Source organism: Semicossyphus pulcher, unplaced genomic scaffold (genome assembly GCF_022749685.1).
Source record: "Semicossyphus pulcher isolate SPU_LCO1_2020_fin unplaced genomic scaffold, fSemPul1.0.p SCAF_22, whole genome shotgun sequence".
Lineage (NCBI taxonomy): Eukaryota > Metazoa > Chordata > Actinopteri > Labriformes > Labridae > Semicossyphus > Semicossyphus pulcher.
Window position 1 is genome coordinate 12,077,061 of NW_027211696.1, and position 26,285 is coordinate 12,103,345.

The 26,285-nt window shown below is 40.0% G+C and overlaps 1 protein-coding gene across 1 annotated transcript in view; it reads left to right on the plus strand.

The window, feature by feature from the left end:
• The first annotated feature begins 527 nt into the window (after positions 1–527).
• ccbe1 (collagen and calcium binding EGF domains 1) overlaps positions 528–26,285 on the plus strand; it is a 34,980-nt gene continuing 9,222 nt past the window's right edge. Inside the window, exons 1-5 of the mRNA XM_069673741.1 lie at positions 528–738; positions 838–918; positions 23,435–23,487; positions 23,728–23,862; positions 24,912–25,049. Coding sequence (XP_069529842.1) covers positions 635–738; positions 838–918; positions 23,435–23,487; positions 23,728–23,862; positions 24,912–25,049 — 511 coding nt within the window. The 5' untranslated portion in view covers positions 528–634. The remainder of the gene's footprint in view (positions 739–837; positions 919–23,434; positions 23,488–23,727; positions 23,863–24,911; positions 25,050–26,285) is intronic.

Sequence of the window (26,285 nt, forward strand, 5' to 3'; positions counted from 1 at the left end):
GTTATTTGTGCTCCAATTGCTAATGCATTTTTAATTTGATGGTTTCATCAGCATTTACTTACGTGGCAGATTATCTATCTATTTTACTGATGATACATATATACATTTATGTAGTTATTTAAATATTATATGTCTATTATTGGGCAGCTGTTGTTTCATTAACAGCCACGCGGTGGTAGCAACGATGAAGACGTCATGACGCACATTCTACAGATATGTGTGTGTGTGTGTGCGTGCCTGCTCTTGCGCTCGCGCTTGAGAAGGGTGAATGATGGGGTAACCGTTAGTGTTCCAAATCAATTTAGACAGTTTCGTCGATGAAAAACTGCCAGAAAGGTATGTGTATTTGTCACTGAACGCCTCGGTTTAAAGATTGATAAAAAAAAGTTTTAAAATATTCCGGCTCCGAGGTTTTTTCACATAACCTGTCAAAAGTGCCGACGCGGGAAAGTTACTGTTAAGCTAGCTCCTGTAGTGTTGTCAGTTCATTCACGTCAGCTGCTCAGAGGAACGTGCTGAGTGGGAGGGTCTGTCGGTATGCTAACGCCACTTCACGCTCTGGAGTTGTAACAGTGAGAAGGTAATCATCACAAGTGCGGATTACTGACAGCGCTCAGGTGACTGGACCGATGAGATGATACTCAAACACAACAGCAGTCCTCTACTGCTCACCGTCACCTGCATGTGCTTTTCAGGAGGTTTACTTTGGTCCTACCAAGAAGAGGATGCCACTGACGGGTAATAATTTAAGGACCGAGACCAAATGACACGAGGACTGTTTGCATAAGATAAAAGGAAAAATGCTTATTCTTTGCTTCAAAATGTTTCATTTCACAGTGGGGAGTGCTCTGAAAATAACATTTCTACAACAAAGTACCCCTGTGTGAAGTCAACTGGAGAAGTTACAACGTGTTACAGGTACAGTGGAGTGATTAATGTGGCTGGGTGGTGTTCAAACTGTATGCTGAATGAAAAGCATGATATTACTGTGAAATGTATGTATAAGCGATTGCAAAATGTAGCTTTAGATGATGTAAAATTTGACTTTTCATTTATTATTCAGAGTCAGATATTGTGCTTAGTTGAAATGTGAGTGACAGGTTAAGTACCTTGCACTTTATTTGACACCGGGCACAGTTCAGCCTTGGAGGTTAAATAACTAAATATCGCAAAGTCATAGTGCCTGAGGTTTCTAATATCTTTAAAACAAAAAATAATTTGAGTCATTTTGTAAAATGCATGAAATGTGTATGCTCCGATGTGTATTTTCTGCTCAATCATCCTTAGTGATATTAAGGGATCATAGCAATCTAAATATACCCAAGCCTCAAGATTGGCCTATTTAGCTCTGACACTGGTTCTAATTATGACAATTCACAGACACAGTGGACACATCGCTGCTTCGCAAAACCCCTGTCAGAGGCTATGGATTAAGTTGTTAGAACCTAAGATGTCTTTATCGCAAGGGACCACCACACAGGCATAATGATGTGAAAAATGTGTAGCTGAGGATATTTTAAATATCATATATATTCATTAACTTTGGTGAAAAATGCATGATTTACACATAAGAAGTATGACACGAACAGAGTATAGTTTAACAAAGTTTGACAAAAAAACAAAAAACAAGCTTGACACATGACTTAAGATGCTCCATGTAGATGTACAGTACTTATCATATAATGCATAGCTGATAGTCAAACAGCACTTTGTAGGAATGCACTGCTTTTTTCAGGCTGATGACACAGGTTAACTGCTGTTTTGGAAACAAACTCATGCAACTTAATCAGGGAACTCATTTCAAACATTTTGTCAGTTATGTTGATTCACAGCAAACTATTTCCATATGTTCTTTTGTGGGAAAGTGTATAGAGAACTGAAGAAATGTCAGGTTGTTAAATATCTCTGAGAAGTACTTAGAATACAGACTTTGTAAAGTTTCATCTCTGCATCTTGACAAACTGCTGGCCGTGATTCAAGCACACAGTGACATCCTGTTTGATCTGCAACTCTCAAACACATTCTTAACATAATAATGTTGGTTTATGGTTATTGGCTGCAGCCACAGTTGTTTCCACAATGTTTATTTAAAGAAGAAAAACTGTTTCAGCTAAGAGCCAGGGTAATGTGTCCTGGGTGCATTTCAGTTCACCTGCACGGTGTGAGCTGATGACTGCCCATCAGCCCTGTAATTCTTAGCAGGGAAGCTTTATGTTGTGCCAAAAATTCAGATTAATGATCTGAATATGATAAGGTGACTGTGGATTCTTCAAAAATGTTCATACCAGTGAAATGCTCCTTGGCATGAATGAGATGTCAAGGGAAGCAAGCCTTTTTGGGAGGGGGCAAGATTCAGCTGAAACTGTGGGCTTATGGTATTCATTTATTCATTCTCATTTTGCTAGGCAACTGGTGGACACATTTACGGAAATGTTGTTGTTTTTTTACATTTAGTTTTTATTAGGGATGCATGATATTGGATTTTTTGCCGATATCCGATATGCCGATATTTTACAACTCATTTAGCCGATTACCGATACCGATACCGATATTTTTTCCCGCACACCTAATTGCAGAGATCATCAACTCTCTTCTGTATTGGAATTAGCGTACAGTATAATGGTGATACTCTTATCACATTTGTTACAACGATCGGGGTGACGGGTCTTGAGATGGTTAATCAAGTTTGTAGTGTTGAAAGACTTTGCCTTGGCTCCTCCTCGCATCACCGAAGCTGAGCAGTCATTGCAAATAGCAGTTTTGCTATCTATTTCGGACACTTTGAAAAACTTCCACACCACGGACATTTTGGCTTCTAACTCTCTCATGCTGCAGGTAGACACACGTGACGTAATCACGCTGCGCCACGCAGGTCTTCTTCGCACCGGGGACATTGCGCCGAGGTCGGGCATTTAATCAAGTATGCAGCAGCCCATTATTTTATCAGTTAATTATATCGGCTGACGTCGGCGTGTTGGCCGATATCCGATAGTTAATTTTTAAGCCAAAATCGGCCGATACCGATAACGTGCCGATAATATCGTGCATCCCTAGTTTTTATGGAGTAAAAAATGAAATTTAACCTGTTAATCATTGAGCTTTAGAGATGCTGGGAGCTGGATTTTTGCTACAATTGGACAGAGTCAGTCTAACTGTTTCACTTATTTCTGAACTTTTTGCTAAGCCAAGCAAAAAGATGCTGTATCTTAGCATATATTTAACAGACATATTAAAGAGTTAAAACCTTTAAATTAATTTTTTTCTGTAGTGGAAGAGGAGAGGAACAAATGAAGGAGTTTTGAAACAGGTCCCCTTTGGCTGAGGCAGTCCACAGTGTGCATTGTTTAACACTCATCCTTTGAGCATTTATCATAATGTGAAACAGCACCAGGCAAGGCACCAGAGATCCAGAGATCATACGTCAAAGTACAAGAGAAATACCAGGTCTTCAGTTTACTCTGACCATACCTGTCTCACTGCCAGCACAGGCACATTTTTCTTTGGGTTGTGTTAAATCGGGATTGTCGTATTTATGTCCTACTTTTTGTGCTCAGGGTCTAGTGTCTTAGAATTCAGCGTTATCAGGCTTGAAAATAGATGCTTATATTTGTGTGTTTACAGGCTGTGGGGTTAATAAGCTTGGCTCATAATAGCATGTGAAGGCTGTGCTGGCTTTTTGTTCCAGAAGTTAAATCATGAATGTTAATCCTTCGTAAATGCTTATCTAAAAACAAAAGGGAGGTTTGTTTAAGCTGATAAGGTGCAAGCTTTTTGTTCCAATTTGGCAACATCTTCAATGCTAAGCGGGGGTCACTGCTGTTGTGTTGCTGCAGATTACCTCCCTGTGATCAGTTTACAGTCAGTATTATTGCCAGTAGTATGGCTTATCTTTGTTATGCTATCTTCTTTTGTTATATTGTGGTAATTTTTGCTTGTTATTACTGGTCATGCTAACATCCTCTTCACCTTCATAGTCTGTTTTATTCCAAACCACAGTTTAAAGTCATCCCTTTCTGTGTCCAGAGCATTTTCTTCCCCTGGCTTTGGTCATAAAGCAGGAATAATCTGGACAAATGCACTGAGCATAACCTCGAAGAGATTTTTATTTGAGTACATGTTGCAGATTTGACGGGCTTCCCGGTTTAACTCAGCAGTTATGCAGCTAACTTCTTAATCTGCTTTGTGAGACAGACCCCCTGGGGACAATACACCAGTCAGCAGCGGCTGGCAAAAAGAAAATCTTTGAGCTTTCATGAACTGCCTTAGGCTGAATCGCTTTGTCGGCTGGCAGTAGAGAGCTACAGAACATATATTAATATTTTACTACTACTACTAAAGATTCCTTATTTTATTCTTTTAAGCGGCTAAATCAATAAGTTCAAGGTTGGAGGTTTTTTCACCTGTTGAACGTTGGGTATCTTTTGACATCTTTGAAAATCACAGATGAGAGCCAGATCCAGTGTGTTAACCATCACAGGACTGAGACACATTAATAATCTTTGTTTATAACTTTGTGTTGATGACAAGAGGGCACATGAAACAGTGATTACATTGGCTTGATTTATTGTGTGCACGATGTCGGCCTCACCTACTCTGTAAAGGAAATGCTTCTGTGGAAGAGAAGCAGAACACAGGCAGAGAGTGAGTCTTTCCAGCCTACAGCTGCAACAGTTACACGTAATTGATGTGTGGCATGTATAATTGTTGCTTTGTTATTTTTCCAAATAATTCTGGTGGTACTAAGCGTTTTGTTGCGTTCTGCCACCCCCCCCCCTCTTCCCCTCAGCTCCTTCCTCCTCCTCGGCTCTGGAATTCAGGGAAAACTCTGATTCACACAGCGAGGAAACTGAGGAAGCCTTTCTCCAGCCCCCCCTGTGAGACATGATAGTCATGATACTTCTCATGCACTTTGCTGATCTAAGCAGCATTGTTTATGTCCTGAATATGTTCCCATTAATTCATTCAACAAAATTTTCTTTCACCTCTCATCGTTTCTCACTTCTTTTACTCAGTAATTCATTGAATCTCTGGGCCCAGAAAATTGTCACAAAGAATTAGACAGATTTTCCTCAGAGTGTAAAAGAGTAATTGATTGATATTGTGATTCCCAGATTCAAACTCAGTAGGGGTACTGCTTCTATCCACATAAATGATCCCTTCAGTCTGATTTTTTCAGATTGGCTACAACGCTTAAAGTCTCTCTTGTTTCCTTAGTTTTCAAATCTGGTTTTCACATCAAATATAACTGTACTCAGCTCCTTGGAATAACCCTGTCAGACTTCTGTTCCCTCTCCCAATTCAAATATCTTTCAACACCAGAGGTACACTTGGGAGTTCTTTGTTGCCATATTGTTATCCCTCCAGTCACCACCGCTCCATGAAGGATTTGTTATGGCGCAGCTCAAGGAGTTCAGCAAGCCTCAGTTAGTTACGCTGTACTCTATTGTGTTTCTAAATTTGTGATACAACAATAAATGTTCGGCACTGAAAAGCAGAATGAGTTTAGATTTATGGACAACACATGAGTTGCATCATCCAGAAGGATTTCTCAGTGGAAAAACATGAGACAAAACCTGTGTTATAATGTTACTGAATAAATGTCAACACAGACATGGAAACACATCCACGATTGTAAAGTAAATATTTAATCTGCTGGAGTCCTTAAAAAGATGTCTAACTAAAAATTTCCAACAACTAAGAACATCTGCTTTTCAGGTTGGAGGTGAAATTACTCTTGCATTGATAGAGAATAATTAGTCATTAGCCGCTTGTACACTGCCAGTTCATATTACGCCCCTGTTACGTTCCGTCTTCTGTGTAGAACACACGGAGGTGGAATGACTTCGCCCCACCATTCCGCCTCTGATCCGGCATCGGAGGTAGTAACAGAGGTGTAAGGGCCCGATCAGACAGGACGCGTTTTGCAGGCATAAAACGCGAGGCGCACCGCACTACCTTTTTGTGAAAGTAAACACCCGATCAGACAGAGCGCGTTTTAGCAGCTGGGGGCGGCTTTTTTCCCCTACTGTTGTTAAGGCAACCACCGAATCATTAGCTGTCATTAACCTAACCGTTACATTGTAAACTGACAGAAGGCTCGCCTCTCCTTTCATCCGATTGGACAATGAGAAAAAACGGCCATGATGTCGGGCGCTTTTCTGCTTTGAGTTGAAGTTTTTTCAACTCGAGGCGCTCGGAGCGTTCCCTCAAAAACGCGAGGCGCACAGAGCGGAAAAAAGCGAGGCGCTCTGCAAAGCAAAAGCAGCGCGCAAAAGCGTCCCTCTCATTGAAAACAATGACAAAAAAGCCGCCCCCAGCTGCTAAAATGCGTCCTGTCTGATCGGGCCCTAACAGAGGCATCTGTGCAAACGGCGGTGTGTGTGTGAAGCATGCGCTGTTGATATGCCGGAACGCTTTGTAAAATGGTAGAGGCTGCATGACGGTGGAACTTTGTTACGGCGCTGAGGCGGAACCTCAGTGTAAAAAGGGCTGTTGAGTGCAGTGATCATTGAGGGATGAAATAATCAATTCCTTTGACTGGAAAATACAAGACTGCACATGAGGAAAAAATATTAGGCAATGTACAATCATTACTCTCAGTGTCAGATGTGTTTTTTATTACTTACAAACCAAATTGTCTTCCACTTCATGTATGCTACTGTATATGCGCCACAGAACCAGTTTATAGACTTGATACTCAAGTTAGGTCTTGTCTACCTGTTTGTACAGAAAAAAGACAGCAGTGAAGAAAAGTTCATACGACAAGATTTTGGAAGATAGCACTAAAACTAGATTGCAAACTAACAATACACTCACTGTAACTGTTGTTCTTTTGTCAACAATCTGCAAGTAGTTTTTAAAAAAACAGACTTGAAGTGCCAAAGCAGGCATATTCTATGCATTTGTTCCAAATCTTGGAGTTACTGACACAGCATTTTTAGGTTATGTTTAAACTTCAAATTATCTAAAGGAATGACAACAATATAAGCTATAACAGCACAGCATTTGAAAAGACAAAATCCATCATGATAAGGTTAATAGCTTGTTTGAAAGGAGCGTGGAATAAGTCCAAGCCGTTTCTCAACAGGCCTTCGAGTGAATCAGAGTGTACCGGAATTAACCTCAGCACATGCAGAATCAGATAACACCTTAAAAATCATGCCAATCAAAAGCACCTGGCACTGTTTCCCAACATTCTCATTCTGTTAACTGAGTCATAAGAGGAAAAGTAGGAGTGGAGGTTGCTGTTGTATACACGTCACATGACACAAGCAACTCTATTAATAAAAGGCAATAAAATGTACAAACTGATAAATACATGTAACAACCGACACAGCCATAAGACTGTGGTTTGATATATACCCATCAGAAACCAAATCCCTTAAATGATATACAGTATAATCTCCTGTCAAATAAAAAGACATTAGCATCTGTTTTCTATCAATATTCACAGAGCGGATATGTAGCCTGTTAACTGAAGTAGACTGCTGTATTAGAGACTGAACTGTGGGTTCAAGGAGTTGACAGGAACATTTGGTGTTGCTCTTTAATGACAGCCCGCATTGTTGAACATTTTAATGATCTAACAAGTTCCAAAGAGTAAACTAAACCTTAATAGTTAAGTGTTAGCACAATATAATAAACTGCATTTCAGTACTTCGTCTCTGAACTCTACAACCAATAGGAGGTAAATCAGAAGCTTTTCTCTGAGGATGTTTGGCCTCAGCTTGTCTCCTCATTAATCTTCTATCGTAAGTTTAATTAGTTTATAAAACACCCCTATAAAACCACCAGACAGGACTTCAATGATACCGACACCTTCGCTCTACACAGGAAATAACTTGTGCCAGTTATTGCCTGCAGGTGAAAAAGCAACAGTCAGATTATTGTGCTTTGCTTTACTTGATTGTTGGGTTATTTTGGCTCATTCACACTTTTGATTGATTATCTGTGTGCTCATGTGCGTGACCCACTTTAGTAAATATACTCTGCGCAGGTGGGATAAGTTGCACCTGCATGTGCAGTTGCAGCCCTATAGACCTCATTTGAAATACATGATGAGTTAGAAAAGGCCTTGCTCATGCATTTGTCCATTCAAAGTTCAGAAGACAGAGGAATAAAGGAATTATGAAAGCATTAGTTGGCGCAGTTGTTTAGTCTTATGTTTCTGTTGTAAAAGACAACAAGTAAAGCAACAAAGTAATAATGCACAGGGCCTAAGAGAATCAGTCTTTTAAAATAAACCATAACAACTTTTATATGTCCCAGGCATGCAGAGAGTAGAGTTACTCGCCTAAAAAGAAGGGGGAGAGTAATGTTCTTTTACTTCAACTTTATAATATAATACTATTACTTGTGTTTCTCAAATGCCTGGGCTGTAACAAATCTGTCTTCCTGTCCCATAGAAGTATTATTTTGGTTAATGTCCATAAATCAAAGCACACAGGAATTAGAGTTTGCAATTATTGTGTGGCACTTAAATTTTGTCGCACCATATTATTTTGAGTAATATTGTCATAGAAGTCGAGCCAGTTGGATGATTAATATCTGCAGGTCCTGTCATTAATATACTAATGTGCTGTTGGAAGTTCTCACAGTGTTGTGAGTGGGAGGTGAAGGCGGGTTTTTCAACTTTGATTTGTATTCGTCATTCATCTTTTTTTACAAAACAGTTTAATGGCATATAATTGTTCTCTATTTTAGATGAGATGTAAAAGAGATTTTTAACCACTGGTTTATCAGCATTTCAGCTGAAGTGGTGATAATATGCCCTTTTAGGTAAAAGATGAATCCCCATCCTGTTTTTTAAAAGCACTGAGGAAGATACAGTGGAGTGTAAGTTATCATCGTGAGAGCACGGGAGGACATGTTAGTGTTAAGGAGCATTCCTCAGTGTCATTCCTCGGATGTAGAGCAAAAGCAGCAGCAAACGTCCTTTCCCTCCCCCTTTTTTTTTCTGTGTAGCATTGCACTTGATGAATTAAAGGGGTGTGTCAAAAATATATATAAAGAAGATGATGATTCTATTTAATTTTTATCCCCCCAAAATGTCAATAAAATGTCCCGAATCCTACAATGTTTCACTTACAAATGAGAACTAGAAGTCTGATCTTTGATTACAAATATCACACTGTTTCCAATTCTAATAAGAGTTATTAACATTTTTAGTATTACATGACACAGAGTTATTTGCCATCTGTTTCCATTTGAAAGAAGGCCGTAACAGAAAACATGCCTTTACCGGAAAGACCATGACTTTCAGAGCTGTTGCTTCATAATGTTTCCTAAAGCCTGGAGTGGTCTCACCAGAAGGTCGTAGTTTGACAACTGTTGTTTTGATGATATTGGCATATTACCCAGAGTACGCATACTTTGTACAGTAGTTATGTGGAGGACGGGCTGTAAATGGAGAGGGATGTTTTCCCTCTGTCAAAGCCTCCACATCTTCAAAGGCATGTGCAGAGTGTGGGGATGACTTAACTTATAAGCTGAATATCTATACATAATGGAAATGAAGACTTTTCCAAGATATTGTAACTTTAAATCATAGTTAATTCATATGGCATAAGAAGACATGTTAATCGAAAATGCGAAATTGGCATCTGGGTTCATTAATTGAGTGCTATTAGTAATGAACCCTTTGACCTTAGGTACTAAATTAGATGAATTTATTTGTTGGTGATCTTTGTGACCTTTTAGTGTTCTGTTTCACATTCTTCCCAGCATTGCCAGATCACTTGCATTTTTCTCTCTCTAATTTGAGACATTTTGGTTTCTTTAATCCCACTCTTGTTTCTCTTGGCTGATGCTCATTCACCCATTTATCTTCTTCCATGGAGAACCGTAGTGTGGTCACGCTTTGGTCATGCTGTTGTTTTTTTTTGCAATGGTTAAGAGATGTGGTGATATGTAAACCATAGGCTGCGGTCTCTGTGTAGCCAAAGACTCTGCTGTAGTTGTGCTCAACATATTATACCAAGAAAAAAAGATATATTGAAATGATAAACATTGAACAGAAACTTTTTGAGAAGTTAATCAGCTAACTGAAAAGATGTTGTTTAAACTTCATGTGCATATCTGATTGTTATTCATTGTTGTGACACTCCGAGCCTTAATCTATTCTCCCATCAGCAAAAAGAATTATCTGCTTATTTATCAGTCCTGAAGGACAGCAGCTAGCCAAAGGAAATGTTTGCCTGCAACAGTGAATAAGACCATCGTATACCAGTCATGTTAAATTGTAGACAGCTGCAGCATTCAATGTTAATAACACATTTTGAAAAAGGCTTCATTTTGGGTGTTTTTTTTAGTTGAGCAGATGTTGCTCCCTTCCACTGACTAATTTACTGGCGTGGTGGTGAATTTCAATTTTTGGGAGTCATTTGTTATTCAGTGTAACAATATTCACCCTAACCTCTGCACTCAGAGTGTTTGTCCACTTTGTTACATCGGATTGTTGTTGATATTAATCAGACTTTTATCTTTTCCCTTTTAAGAAGGACAGTCAGTTTTATTCTTCTGAAAACACACAAATTAATAATAATAATGAACAAGCATTCATTTAAATAATGTGTGTGCCATTGCTGCCTAATTTTACCAGCAGTCCCTGGACAGGATATGAGATTTCACTACATGCAAGTATTAAACTAACTTAAAAACCACAAAGCCTCAAGTGGTCTAACATATGTCACATACCAGAGGTCTCAGTTACCTTACACACCGCATGTCATGAGAACATGTGAAACACATAAAAGTAGAAATATAATACAGTAACAACCTCACATTTAGCTGAATCGTCTCCAGCCACGACACAACTACAGGAGAAGGTGTGTAGACATCACTCTTATTAAAATATAGAGTCACTTTTTAGACTGAATAATTAACGAAAGTTGGATCGCATCGCTTAAAAAGCTAAATAAAACCAAACATAAAAGGAACAATATGTAATATATTTTACTGGAAATCATCATAAAATGACCATGATATGTCATCAGAGATTAAGAAAACATGCTAAGTTGAAATACTTGTGCGACTTTTGCCGCCACTGCCCATTTCGGCGCCCCGGGTTGCCAGATATGAAACAAACTGGCGCACAGGACTTGTTGCTTGTCATTGTCAAAGCGCATGTCTTGCGCTCGAGTAGGTTCAGTGTCCTCAACCTGGCAACCCGCGTGAGCTTTGTGTTGTAATAGAAGCTCTGTTTGGGAATAGTTGAGTGTGTGAGTGTGGGTTGTGGAGCAAGTGAGTGAGAGAGACAGGAAGTGAGTGTGTGCGCATGAGTTACGAGAGTGAACGGGATTGCAGTGGAGTGTTATTGGTAATTGAAAATAACAGAACGAATGTACAGTAAGGCTGTGTGTGTAATAAAGCCACACACTCCTCAAGACTGAAGCCGCGCTCCTGTGTCTTACTTCCTGTTCGCTGCTGTGTGTGTAAAGTGACTGGAGTTAGCCCCGAAGCTAGCGTCAACTTCGGCCCTGGGGCAGACTGATGAGCCACGGTCGGAACGCTGAAGCAGGAAAGGTTAACGTTCGAATCTGGGGATGAGGGGGTGGGGGAGACAACGCTCTCCAATATATAGAATTTGGGCTGCAGTACCCCTTTTAAACACTAGCTGTCAAAGTTACATATTGTTCCTTCAAGCCTGACACGCTATAGCCAGCCTCACAACTGTGTCAGTCTGTATGTAAGGAAAAGAGTGCTTTCACTTGAGCGGTAACTTCAGCATGCTAACGTGCCTACAATAACAATTCTAACATGCTAATCACAGGTACAGTGTTTCTCGTATTTATGTTAGCATGCTAACGTTTGCTAGCACTAACAAAGAGTACAGCTGATATGTCACAGGACAAGTGAATCATCTGAACTGTTGGTGGCGCTGGACTGATTGACTTTACCAGAGCCATCAGGTTAGCCACATATATCAAAAGTGTTTGCACCCAGTCTGAGGCACCAGTCACCTCTTGTAGCTTTATAACACTTCATTCAATGCTCCCAAGTGTGTTTGCTGACAAGCCTCTTCTAGTCCCTCAGCAAATTGACTGTATTGATTTCTCTCTCGTGTATCAGCCTGAAGCCCCATTGTCATGAGGCTTGAATGGACTGTAGATTGATTGTTTGAAAGCTCTTTGTTCAATTTAGTCTGTTTTTGTTGCCATCTTTCTTGTTAAATTATCAGGAGGCGGCAGTGGCACGGTAGACCAACTCTTACCACTGAAAAGTTTTAGCTGAGAACAAAAGAACATCTGCTTTTTACATCTAAACCTCTAAGTATATTATTGAGTCAACCTTACATTTCTATGTTTAAGGAAAGATATTCATATTTAAATGCAAATAATCCGTCATAAACTACTGTTGGTTTGACTTCCCCTTTCAGGAGGCCGGCTCTTTAGGGTCCTCTTTTCTTAAAATTCATTTTTCATCCAATTTCTTTGCCTCATTCACATAGTACAGCTATTTTCCACACTGGTAATGTAATGAGCTGTTAAATCTGTGAATAATAACAAAGGAATTATATTACTTATAATCCCTTCAACATTTCCCCGAGGTGGAGGTTGCACGCTTTCACAGTAACCCCAGTGTTTGAGGGGGATTGGTGATATCTGGCTTGTGTCCAGTTGAATGGTTTGAGTTAGAAACACATGGAAGGGCTGATGCAGTTAACTGTAACAGGCCACAGACAGCCGCGCTTAGTATAATTTCCTGAAGTGTCAGTATGAGAGACATATCACACCTCTGCACTTGTGCTAAGTGAAAGTTTATATAAATGAAAACTTGAGTTTTATTAATTTAAAAGTGACAAAAGCAGATAGATTTCATTATGGATTACTTCACACTTTTTATCATGTGGTAGGAGTCAAATCTGATTAGCTTGAGCCTGCTGAACCACTGAGGAAACTCAGGCGCTTCTGTTATAGCAGACTTATAGTATAAAAACGGACTGTTTTGTTGGATTTTGTTGCAGATGCCTGCACAGCGGGAGTGCAGTACATGGAAAACGTAGCTATTAAAACAGATAGATTGCAGTGCTGAAATGTAGAGAGGTTGTTTTTTCATGTGACCCTTTTTCAGCTACATAAAACATAGCCACTGTTGAGTTGTCATTGGAGCAAAAGAACTTGTTTTCCCCCCTTTCCAGTCTTCTTGATAAGCTAAGCGGATAGCCACGACCATTTTAAATGACAGTTCGCATCCTTTGCACAGTGAGTTACAGCTTCTTTCCTCGGGTCGGAGGTTCTTAGCCCCACGCTGTAGAACGAAACGTTTCCAAAACAGCTTTGTTCCAGCTGCAATCACACTGGTAAACAAGCTGTAGAACCTTTGCACAAAACTGCACGAGTCACTTTGGAGCATGTATCTTATATCTTACTTTTTATGTATTGATTGATTCTTATCCCATTCTTTTATTCTATTTTATTGAACTGTTTTTATTCTTTTAACCTTTGTCTGGTAGGAATTTTTACTTGTGGCGTTTTTTAATTATCTTAATTATTTGCTGTTATTCCATGCTTGTATTTCATGGATTGCAGCACTCTTGTTTCTTGTTTATGTTTCTTGTTTTATGTCTTGTCTAGATTGCCAAACTGTGTTGGATGTTTCGACTCTCAACTGCGAAACTAGTTTACCCTTGGGTATCAATAAAGTAACCTGAACCTGAACCTGAACCTAATCTAACCTGCTGGCTGTAGCTTCATATGTAATATATAGAAATGAGAGCAGTATCATTTTTTATGAACTTTCTGCAAGAAAGGAAAAAAGAAAGAAAGGGAATAAGGTTAATTTCCTAAAATGTTGAGCTTATTCATTAATAGTCTATATAACTTTTAACGATCACAGACTTTCACATAACTAAAGACAACAGTTCCCCTTACTACATTGTGTTGCCACATGCATATTTTCCTACTATGTTTTTTTACCTTCATTACGGCTTCCTGTAACTGTTGTGTCAGAGAAAGTGAAAACAAAAGGTCCAGAATTAAAAGCAGAGTTTTGAATAAGTGATATTAAACTGAGCGATGCATTTGGACACAAACCAGACTGCTTGTTCTTTTTAAGGACCTTACCGAAGGGCATTGTACCAAAGCTGTGTGACTGTCACGGGCAGTGAACACTGGGTTCAAACAGTCATTAACCAATAAGTTATGTTAATGGACCATGTTAGTGATCAAATGGGGCGCCATTTTTCATTGGGCAGACAGAGACTGCCTTGCAGAGAGCAATTCATTTTAAATTGAAGACAGGCCAATTACTCTGTTTTGATTCTGCAGAAGAGGTGATGTCCTGTCTAGCTTGAATATGATGAGAACGCAGGGGCAATTTACTGCTCGGTGTGTAGGGAGCTATCGTTGGACAGGGGAGAGGGTTCTTTAGTTTGTGGGACCCAAAATCTAAAGAAGGAAGCCCTGAAAGATTACTAAGCCATAAATGTAATGGTTTTTGCGTTAATATATTGAATTACAACTATTTTTATTGAACGCATAGATTTCAAAAGATGTAGGTAACATTTCTGCGAGGCCGACAACAGAAAAACTTCCCGGTTACAGCAGAAGTGAGTTTAAAAAAAGACTGTTTCTGTCAATTCATCAACATTTTGTGTTTTTTTTTATACGGCCCCCTGGATGCTCAGGACTTGAGCAGAGTTTTGCCATCCACTTAGAACACAATTTGACTGCATCACGGTGTGCTCAACACTAGAGATAGACCGATATGGTTTTTTCAGGGCCGATACCGATACCGATTATTAGTAGTCAAGGAGGCCGATAACCGATATTTGGAGCCGATATTCATTTGCAGTAAAAGTGAAAATATTGGCGTCAAAACTTTGAATAATACAAACTCCAACACTTAACTTTGTTTAAATGCCTTTAAGCATATGTTTATTAAACAAACAAACAAAAAGCGCAGGGAGTTCCCAGGGTCAGCAGCATCTCTTATAAAGTTAACTGAAAATTTAAATAAATAAATAAATAACTTCCTGAAGTTTTATAAAGTAAATAAAACAAAGTTAAATAAAATTTGCAAAGAAATGAACTCTTATCGGCTGTCGGATTAAAAAAAAAAAGTTTTTAAAAAAATTAAATTAAAAAAAGGCCAATGCCGATATGCGTCAAAATGCCGATAATCGGTCTATCCCTACTCAACACCCTTTCTTTTTAATGTTAGGACAATTATGACTCACTTTGTATAATGGAGAGGGGGTTGCTTAAGATGAATCACCCAGAGAGAATTGTTGCATGTGCATCTCTTCTGATCTGTTGAGCCTTATCAAGCTCACACTTTTCTGTTTCATGGATTCTAAATGATTGATGTTGCGGTGTTCTAGCTGGATGCGGTAGAAGGATATTGTTTTCTGAAAAGCTGGCCAAAGATGTTTTATAATGGGATGTCCGGGTTGTGTGTCTGGCAGATTGTTTTGGAGTGTAATTATACAGCTATAAATACCCGGTTTTTTTCCAAGTGAATCCTAAAATAGCAACCGTGTGAGAACTCTAACGTGATGGTGAACTAAGATAGAAGGTATATGGGTATAAGTAGGGATCAATATGTTATGGAATAATCTGTTAATCTTCAATCCAGATACAGTAAAGTATTTAACATGTTGTTTTTGTGTTGTAGAGGTATTGAGCCTATAAAACGAGGCCATTCCAGCCTTCTCTTATACCTTGCATGAAGCTCTTAAACAGCTGAGTTGTTGTTGGACCCCTTGGTAAATGAAATGTCCCTTTAGCCTTCATGCTGAGTTATACTGCTAAGTGCTTTGGGGTTGTAATGCTACAACTGTTGTCTGTAATGGCCTGCCTCCAACAGGGAGATTTGTGGAAAAACATATTTCTCCGACATAATTTACCTTTTACGGAATCTCCAAACAATCACCTAATTGCATTAAAATTAATGACAGTAATGGGACATAATATAGCGTATCTGAAGTAACAGGAACACATTTGAAAGAGGAATGTAAGAGCATTAGCGATCATGACTCAAAGCCTGCCAATACGGAGAAAAGTATGGTCTGCAACAATCCCTGATGTCTGATTCCCTCTTTCTGCAGTGTAGTATTTTTAGCAGAATAAATGACCTTTCCAAGTGTGTTTTTTTTTCTGTCTGGAGGTTTGGAAAACACAAAGGTATCCAGGCACTCAGAGGACGTACTCTCTGTACTTTGTTTTTTTTTATGTGTTCCTATAAACTCGCTCTCCTTGGGGGTTGTTTTTCAGGATCCGACACCAACAGAAGTAACCGTCCCTCTTAATTTACTGTAGTTTTGTCTAGATCTGGAACAGTTAATGTGTTGCTTAACTTTCTTTTTGTCATGACGACCATTGATTGCTTACAAAAATAGGACACATTTTGACATGCTGGAGTTTTATTTTTAAATGACATAATGTTGGATCTGCAGAAGACACGTCTAAACCAGGAGGCACTGTGACCCTTAAGCTGCAGATGTTTTTGTCTCTAGTGTTAGTGTCATTGTGAGGGTTTATTTACAAGAGCATTAAACACCATTAGAGTTGTCTTAAATATACGATTATCATTAACATACAATATTAAAAATCCCCTTTGTTATTTATTGTGTTTCATGTCATGGAATTATGCATCAATGAAGAGTTAAGGAAAACGAGATGAATTATTTTTTACTTCCTGTTTTCAAAGGTGGTCTTTTTGGTTCCCTTCCAATATTTTGTGGTTATATTTATCAGTAAGAGGAACATAATTTTAATAGAGTGATTTTCCGATATACAATATTTCCTTGGAATAAATGATCACAGGTATAACAGGTCACAAGTTTCAATAGCGCAGCAGCGCGACTGGTCTTCAATCAACCCAAAACGGCACATGTCACTCCACCGCTCATATCCCTCCACTGGCTCCCAGTCGGCGCTCGCATCAAATCCAAAACCCTGTTGCTTGCTTACAAATCAGCAAAAACGGCTCCTGCCTACCTGAACGCCCTCATCCAGGTCTACACTCCGTCCCGCCCACTATGCTCTGCCAATGAAAGGCACCTGGTACTCCCATCACAACAGGGACCTAAGTCACTAACTAGACTCTTCTCCTCAGTCGTCCCCAGGTGGTGGAACGAGCTACCAAACTAAGAAGAAGCTAAAGACGCAGCTCTTTCATGAACACCTCTGACCTTAATGATATTGATGCTATTGATGATGACGACATCGACGATGTAGTTTATGCTGACTAGGATTTTTATGATGATGATGATGACTATACTGATCTTGGCGATGTTGCTGATGATGATTATTTTATTTAATAAGAAATAAGGCCCTATACACTGCCTGTTGGCACCAGTGTCTGATCGCACTTGAAGCTGTTTATTGGCTCTTACTGACTTCGTTCCCTCCTGTCCTGATCGTTGCTTGTGTCAGATTAACTCTCAGATGTACGTCGCTTTGGACAAAAGCGTCTGCTAAATGAAATTTTAACATTGTAAAAGTATCACATATTTATTGTGAAAATAATTGTTAGAGTAATCAATAATGCAAAGTTACTGTTAGTTGCAGCCCTATTCATGATATAATATTCATATATCCAGATGGTGGATTGATGATAAAGGTTTGCTCTGTATTTTGAGCACACACAACAGCATCACCAGCTGCTAAACTGTAACATTAAAGTGAGTCAAATGTGAAGGTCAAACAGCAGAGCACATATGTTCACTGGTCTCTGGCTGAAAGAAGAAAAAAAGAATCTCTCTGAACCAACAGAATAAAGTAAATCCACATTTTCCCGTCTGCCACTTAACTTAAGACCGACCGACAATCTACTGAATATCTTTAAGCTCCTAAGAAATCGCTTTTCTCCCATCCACTCTTCATTTCCAAACATGGAGCTTTCCTCAGAACAACAGCCAAACACTAAAGCACATACACGTGTCTTTCTTTCCCCACATTTATATTCACAATACCTGTGATTATCCTCTCAGTCATTGTCTCTTGTGTGTTTTCTTGACTGCTAACTGACCAGAATTTATGACAGAGCAGGCAATTATTCTCCCAGCTCTGGTTTTCCTCAAGATAAGAACATCAATCAATCATCTGTGACGCACTGAATTTGCCGCGTATGTCTTAAACACCATCAAAATGCTAATAGCTGAGGAACAGCTACTGAGTGGAGCTTCAGAACTATTGTACCCCTTTCCCACCGAAATGAGTGCGTTGACGCATTTTTTTCAGACCCGGGAAAACCCGATTATAGATGCTGATTGTGTCTGTTCCTATTGCCAGTGGCGTATACTGCTTTCAGTCTCTTTTCTGCTGCATCATCATCTGACGTCACAAATGAGCATATCATCGTGTCGGAAAGGGGGCGGGGATTAGCGTGTCGACCCGGTTTTTGTGTTCCCATCAATGTCGATCGGAGCCAAGGTGATAATTACCCGGGTCTACTGCAGAGTCATTTGACCCGGGTCTGAATGACGATTGTAGCCTTTCCCACAAAACAAAAAAGCAGCATGTTAGCGGGTTTTTTGACAAGTGGGAACAGGGCTTTATTTAAGACCTGGCAAGTAATCTTTTTTGACAGCACAGTGAGTTGTGATACATGGAAGCTGGTGCTTGAAAATTGCACTTTAAGTCTATGTCAGAGGTTAAAGAGATCCTGCTGTGAAGGCTTGACCCTGCTGGTGGTGGGTACAGAATACTAAATCTGCTGAATATCTTCAGAAAAACATGAAAGGATGAGTAGTTGTCTTGTGTTTTTGATTACTATGTAGTCTTGAAAGCCGGTGCCGGGGCTTTGGATTTGAAATCAACAGCTACAGATCAATGAGGAGACAACATCTGGATGTTGACATTTGAAGGGAACTGGAGACTGTAGGGAGCTGCTACAGTCCAGACAAGACACTGTGAAGATTAAAAAGAATTTGGGCACAGTCATCGCTGATGAGGCAATGTCTGATGAACACATGGTTTTGTGCAGACACATTGAATGGGCTGTTGCTTTGTTTTGTTTCATTTTGATTTTCTTGCAGGAAAAAGTTTTTTCTTAGACTAATTGGCAGGCAAATATGAAATACAATGACGGAAGATGTATTCTACGAGGTGGTCTTTCATCAATGTTTCCGTGTGAGCTTTTTCTCTTTCTAAATTGTTGATTCATATAGCGCATAAAAATGCCAGAAACAGTGAAAAAGGCCACAACTTCCTGGAGCCCAAGTTAAAGCTTGATTGACTCACTAGTGTTCATTTTATGCCACTCTCAATTCACCCCGTTCAGCATGAGCAGGCTAATCATCATGAGTGTAGAAGTTGTGTCCTCCCCACTTCAACAAACATCTTGTCTTGAGTGGAATATTTTTATACATCACTAGCAGCAATGTTACACAAATAAGCCTCCACTGAGCGGACTGCATGTGTGTATAGCTGTGTGTGTTTGTTTCGGACTGTGTGATACCCTCTATTTTTGTAATTGTTATCCCTGTTGGAGAAGAGCATGCTGGGATGTGATGAAGTAAACGTCTCGTACGTGCATGTACTTGTTCATGTGTTCATGTCAACTTCTTGCTTAGTCACTTCCACTCTAACTCGTGTATGTCGGTGTGAATTAGCGTGTTTCATTACAAGGCAAAGCCCGGCCGGGCTTGTCCACCGTGTTAGTTCAGGGGAGGTCCAGTGTTTATAAGGTAATTAGAGTGCTTATGGTTCACCCCGGGTAACTGAGGTCAGACTAATCTATGTCTAGTTTTCAGGGAGGCCCCCGTAAAATGATATGGATCACTTGCAAATGAAATAACCTCTAGGTGAAAAAAAGGCACAGGTGGCAAAACAATCAGATTGTCCGTGATGTCCTGCTCATTCTGAACAAGTGCAGGACTTCCAGTGTAATGTGCCAGTATTGTATGTGTGTGGGCATGTGACTCTTCAATCCCTGCTCATTGATATTCTCGTACAAAAGTGTCACAAATGCATTTGGGATCTCTTCCCCCTTGTTTTCTCACTCATGAATATGAATGAAATCCACATGTGTTCTGAATGTGTTTGCTGATTTGCATAAAGAACACAAACAACTAACAAGCCCGCACATGATTGTATTCAAAGCTTTTGTTATGAAAGGTGGCAAGGGCCATGTGCGTCATCCCCCAGCATGCTCTTCTCTTGTGCACTGAATATCATAAAGAGCGTCTTCTCTAATTACCCAGGCTTAAACTTTTAGATAGCAGTCGCTCTAAAACAACACAGAAAACATTCCTATCATGCTCTTTGACCGTCCCCTAGTGCATCAGTATGGAGAGTGATTTTTATCTGGGCCGTTTGTGCTGTTCAAACACAGCGAGAGGAGCCGAGGTAGACATGTTAAATAGCTTTTTGAGAATGGATGCCAGATATTGACTCAGCCAGTTGTTTAAATATAGACAAGGCTGTTCGTGAAGGGTGCTTCTTGATTCAACAAAGTCCGTTACACACAGCCTTTATAACAATAATAACGTCTTAAAGAGTTAACTTGGCTCTCACCATGGGAAAACATCACTACTTTACCCCAAGCAACTTAAACAGTAGCTGCTCCGGAAAGGTGTGTTTGGACTGCCAGTGCTAATTGCAGCTTTTATCAAAGCCACAACATGTAATTTTGCAAAGTCGTGTCTAAAGTAGATAAAAGAATGACAACAGTGCAGCTATTCGAGTGTCGTTCTAACTGGGCGGTATCCCTTTAAACCAGGAAGGGGGGAAAAATCATCACTAACTGCATTTATTCATCATTTTTACTGTTTACGTCCACACAGAGCGTATAGCTAAACATCTGGTATGTCATGAGATTATTTTCATGTATCAGCATTCACCTCTTGAGAGCCTCCATATCAAAAGACCTGACAGATTTCCACCCCCACGCTATAAATCACGAAGTTGGTCTGAGGTTAGATTACTGCTTTAGTGCATTGACCTTAAGCTTAGTATCCATCAGCCAGAGTCATTACTGGGCATGTTATTTTAACTTGTAGACAGGTCATATCATTACCATCTCAGTTCTGGGTGTCTACCTCTCCTGGTCTGCCTGTTTTCATGTCCTCATGTCAAAATATGAAAGGTTATCAAAGGGACAACCTAAGAAGTCAACAATTTAAATTCAATCAAATTGTTTAAATGGAAAATGCCAGATAAAACTCCAAATGTGTTTTAATAGTGCAAATATCACCAAGATTTTACACTTGTTTATTGAATGATATAATAGAAATTAGAAAGTACAATAAGGTAGGATATTATAGCGCTAAAAAGCATTTCGCTGAATGATAATTTAATTAAGGCGGTTCAGTAAATCTCGAACTTCAACAAAGATGGATCCAGTTTCCGTGGGACGTCGTCGCCTCTTTCATGATCTTCTGGAGACGGACACTGGTGTTTGTTTTCTCATGATTGTTCAACTAACCCTGGTTATTTTGCTAAGCTGGTTATTTGCTATAAGTGCTTTCTCTCCTCATGGGGATGTTATTGTGACGTGAAATAGTGGGTCACACAGGAAACCATCCTCAGATCAACTCTCTCAGGGTGTCCAAGGCACAGCCTCTCCCACCAACAAACATCACAACGTATGCAGAAAAAGAATTAACTTAGACAGGCTTTGAAACAACCTTCCATAGTTTGATATGCATCGTTACATTTTACACTTCAGTTAAATTTGCTTAATAAAAGAGTACTAACACAAAAAACACATGCACACAAACTAACACTAATCATTCAAACACACACACGCCTACACACGGCCTGCTTTCACCACACTGAGGGTCTCCTTCTCTTAACACCTGCAGGAGCTGTGATACTGGGTGTAAGTAAAGACTTGAAATGAGATTGTTGCAGGTTAACACTCTTCAGTAGGAGCCAAAGGAGCAGTGAGGAAGGATCTTATGGCCCCTCTTTAGGTTGTAAATATTCAGTCTTGTGAGTGTACTCGGCTGCTCTGTATATCCTGTACTCATTAAAATGACTATAAAAGCAGTCAACTGTAGACGGTAGACCCATTGGATTGCAGTGGTGCAGTTAGGGATTTACTTTGTATTACCACGATTATATTTCCGTGATGTTGTTATTGCAAAAAGGGTGACCTTTTTACTGATGGGTCAATACATGCACAAATATAATGGGAAGAAGCAAATGGAAAATCTTCTGTATAAGATGAGAAACTGAAATTAAAACGTCCTTAGTTTGTTTTAATTTGAAACAAGCTGTTTAGGAGACAGAACTCAGAATTCAATCTGAAATCTGTCAGCTAATCTGTGTTCAGAAAACATTCACTCAAATGATGTCCTCATGTTTCATGTTCATCCCTTTATTCCTCTTAAAGTGACCACACTGGCTGCATGGCATAAGGGAGGCAATGACTGATTTTTGGGGGATGTTAAGTTAACGTAATGTTGTAAACATATTAGTGTGCTGACGTTAGCATTCAGGCTAACAGAGCCGCTCACATAGGCATACCTCATTCTTTTTCTATAATGGTACGTTCCTGATTGGGAACAGATGAAACCTGTTGTGTAAAATACATTAAAAAAATAACTTCTATCAGTTGTGTTTGAATGCTCACTATAAGAGATCACCAGACCGTCCCATGATGTCCCGACTATCATAACTGCTCCTGAATAAAAGCTGTAAAGCATCACATAGTAATCTTTTTCTGTACCATTATCAAAGTGAGGGTGACTGCACTATATTGCCATGACTTCATGGTGTAATTGGATTTTTTTTTTATCACCTCCTGTTCCTCCTGTGAAAATAACACCTGGTAGCATTTTTCCTTAAAGCTGAGTGAGAGCGAGAGGGATTGATCTTACCTCATAGGGATGGTGTTAGTCATGCTGAGAAAATATTGCAACAATATGTTGTCATGGAGACGGTCTTAGTAAAAGTTAACACAGATGTTAAGAGAAAGCTCATTAGTTTGTTGCTTCACATTGTTTGATGAAGTTGTTCTTCAAACACACACGTAAACCTTTTGGACGAAGAGCGATTGTATTAATCATAGCCTGTATGACATTACAGAGACAGATGTGTGATTTACAATGGGAACTTTGTGTTATCAGCGTGTCAGAAACACAGAACACACAGGAACAGTGACGTTTAGTGTTTGATGAATAGTGAGGGATTAAAAAGGGAAGTTTTTAAGACACCACGCAGCCAACTAATTTCAACTATAATTCAGAGGAGTGTCATAATTAAACCTGAACAAATGTGCAACAGCAGGCCAGACACAGCAATGAGTCCTGCAGACAGCAGTCAGCGTGTGTTTTTGTACATGCACACATTCCCCGTGAAATTTCCCACATCAACAAACGCAACTGTAAAAACAGACAGAATCAGACCAAATTCTGCGGATCATTATTAATGTCACATGGCAAACATAATGCAAGTAATATGAAAACATGGGACCTATTATGTAGTTGTTTTAGTACTTTGGATTTGTCTTCTTATATGCGTGCCAATTTTTTTTTTAACAGAAAGAAATGCTGCAAAGGCTTCAAGTTTGTGTTGGGCCAGTGCATTCCTGAAGGTAGGAAAACTGGACGTCTGTGTTGTGTTTGCTTGTGTAGTTTTTTGTAATTCTCTCCAATCAAGTCCCACATGAGTGATGGGAGACTTTCTCTTGTTTTAACCTCACTGAATGTTTAATAACCCATTACAAGCATGTTGATTTAAGTCTTGAACTTCAATTTAGATTTACTGTGATTCATATTCATTCCCTCCATCTTCTTGTGTTCATACTGATTAAATGCATCATTTATTTCTGCAGACTATGATGTGTGTGCTGGCGCCCCCTGTGAGCAACAGTGTACTGACCATTTTGGTCGAGTGGTGTGCACCTGTTACGCCGGCTACCGCTACGACCGAGAGCGCCACAGAAACCGAGAGAAGCCGTACTGTCTGGGTGAGATCTTGTACAACAGCACATCAGCATAATTATCGAGGAGAGGCTTTACCGTCCCTAATTTGTCATCACCTGAGTTTAGACTTTCCTGTCAGTTATACCCCTTTCCACTGAAATTAGCATGTTGCCGCAGGTTTTTCAGACCCGTGAAGAACCACTTATAGATGCCAATGTCTCTTTTCCCATTGCCAGTGGAGTATACTCCTGTCGGTCTCTTTTCTGCTGCGTCACCGTCTGACGTCACAAACGTGCCTGGAACAGGGTTTGTAAACAGTGAAGATCAGTAGCTGAGATGACAAGGAGTCACGAAAGTTGCCGACGGAGCTTAGCATCGCGCCAGAAAGGGGGTGGAGATAAGCATGTCGACACAGGTTTTGTGTTCCCATCAATGCCGATCGGAGCCGAGGCGATACTTACCCGGATCTACTGCAGAGTCATTTGACCCGGGTCTGAATGCCGATTGTAACCTTTTCCACTAAGCAAAAAAGCCCGGTGTTAGCGGGTATTAGTGGGTTTTTTGATCAGTCGGAAAGAGGACACTTGCTGACTCATTTGTATATCTCTAAAACCCTTTTTGCAAAATAGTCTTAAAGCACTTCTGCATGACAGGAAGTCAAACATTTCACCACGATCTCTTGAATGTTTTGAGGACAGCTGAGTACTGTGAAAGCCTTTAAGAGTTTTGCTCCACTCAGATGGAACAAACTAAAACAGACTGTAAAATTGGATCGCCTGATTTCTTTTGGCTGTTTTGAAATATTTATTCAGTTTCCCCTTACTTGTGCAATGCACGAGCACACGGCAGTGAGTGATTGTAGATGATTTGAGGTGAATTTGGCTTTTAATCCATGCTCATAATTCATTCAGGACGGTTGGTTTGGTGTCATTTTTACATCATCATCCTTTTTTTGTTTTCTACAATCCAAATTAAATCACATTTACATTGCACGATAATTGTATTCATTAAAAATGATACATTCATATTTCTATAACACTGTTACTGACATTTTCTCTCTCTCTCTATCCCTGCCTGTCTCCACAACATAAAGACATCGACGAATGCGCAGACAAAAACACGACTGCATGTTCTCAGATCTGCGTTAACACTGTGGGGAGCTACAGGTGTGAGTGTGAGAAAGGCTATTTCCTCGAAGAAGATGAGAAAACATGCACCAAGGGGGAGAGAGGTGAGGATAGTCTTTTTGCTCTGGCTTTTTCTCTTTATTCAAGGGCACATCTGACTGCGATGTGGAGCTGACCACACATTGTTATTAAGTTTGTGTGTGCTAGAAACGAGATGGGGGGCACTGTGAACATAGACACCTGGTAGTCATTACACATCCCAGCTCTTGTGCATGTCAAAACGGTTCAGTCTCTCAAACTTACCACTGCCCCCCCTTGACTCCTGGTCTTCTCTCATTTGCCGGACGCATTTTGAGGAAAACATCACAAAAGGTTCAGGCGATAATAAAGTCTTTTTTTTGCCCCAGATTGAGTTGCCAATGAAGCGGTAAGGGGCTGCAGATTTGCTACTTCCTCCCATGAGTTTATCTTCCATTACCTGCTATAATATTTCAGGAGAAGCTGGAGAGTGAGAAACCGTGGTGCATACAGTCCTGCTCCTGCTTTATGTCCTGCCTGTAACACAGTGGGAAAATAGTGTCCAGACACGTTCATTCATCCATGTAATGTATGCATGCGTAGAGTAGGTCCCATTCTACTGCAGGCCTGCTGCTCTTTAATTGTTTTTTCTCTTAACAAGATTGTGCTACATTTAAACTTTAAATGTGGTCTTTGTTGTTGTAGCAAAAAAATGTCCTCAGTATCCCATATTCTGTCAAAATGTTTGAAGTGGAAGTAGTCCTGTGCTATTCTTTGCAGAAGCTCTGACACATTTACAATACCATCTTTCTGTTTCAGTCAAGGATTTTAAGTGACCCACAACGCTCCCGTCTCACACATGACAGTGTTTCATTCACAGTGTTGTTCTGCGTTAGAAGCCAATCATCCTGAAGAATGGTCAGCTCGCACAGTTTGCAGGATCCTATTAAACTGTCACCAGGCTACCACTAGTTGAACCAGGAACATACTGTAGACCCTTACTGTTTTGCAGTTTGGGTTCCTTAAAAATATTCATGCAGAAATGCTTAGAGGGGGAATTCACTATTGCGCGGCCTTTGCGCCCACTAAACCTGTGCAAATGACACAAAAAGACTCCGTCAAGCATACACAGAGGGTTAAATGCACCCTGAAGTGCACTGCGGAGCAAACAGCACCCCTTTCTATGTAAATGAGCCTCTTGCAAAAAGCACCTAATTCACAAACGCCAGAGCTGACAGCGCCGCGCAGTTAGAGTGAAAATATTACTGCCTGCAGAGAGCTGGTGGTAACTGCGGCCGCCATTCATAAGCGCTGTCACGCTC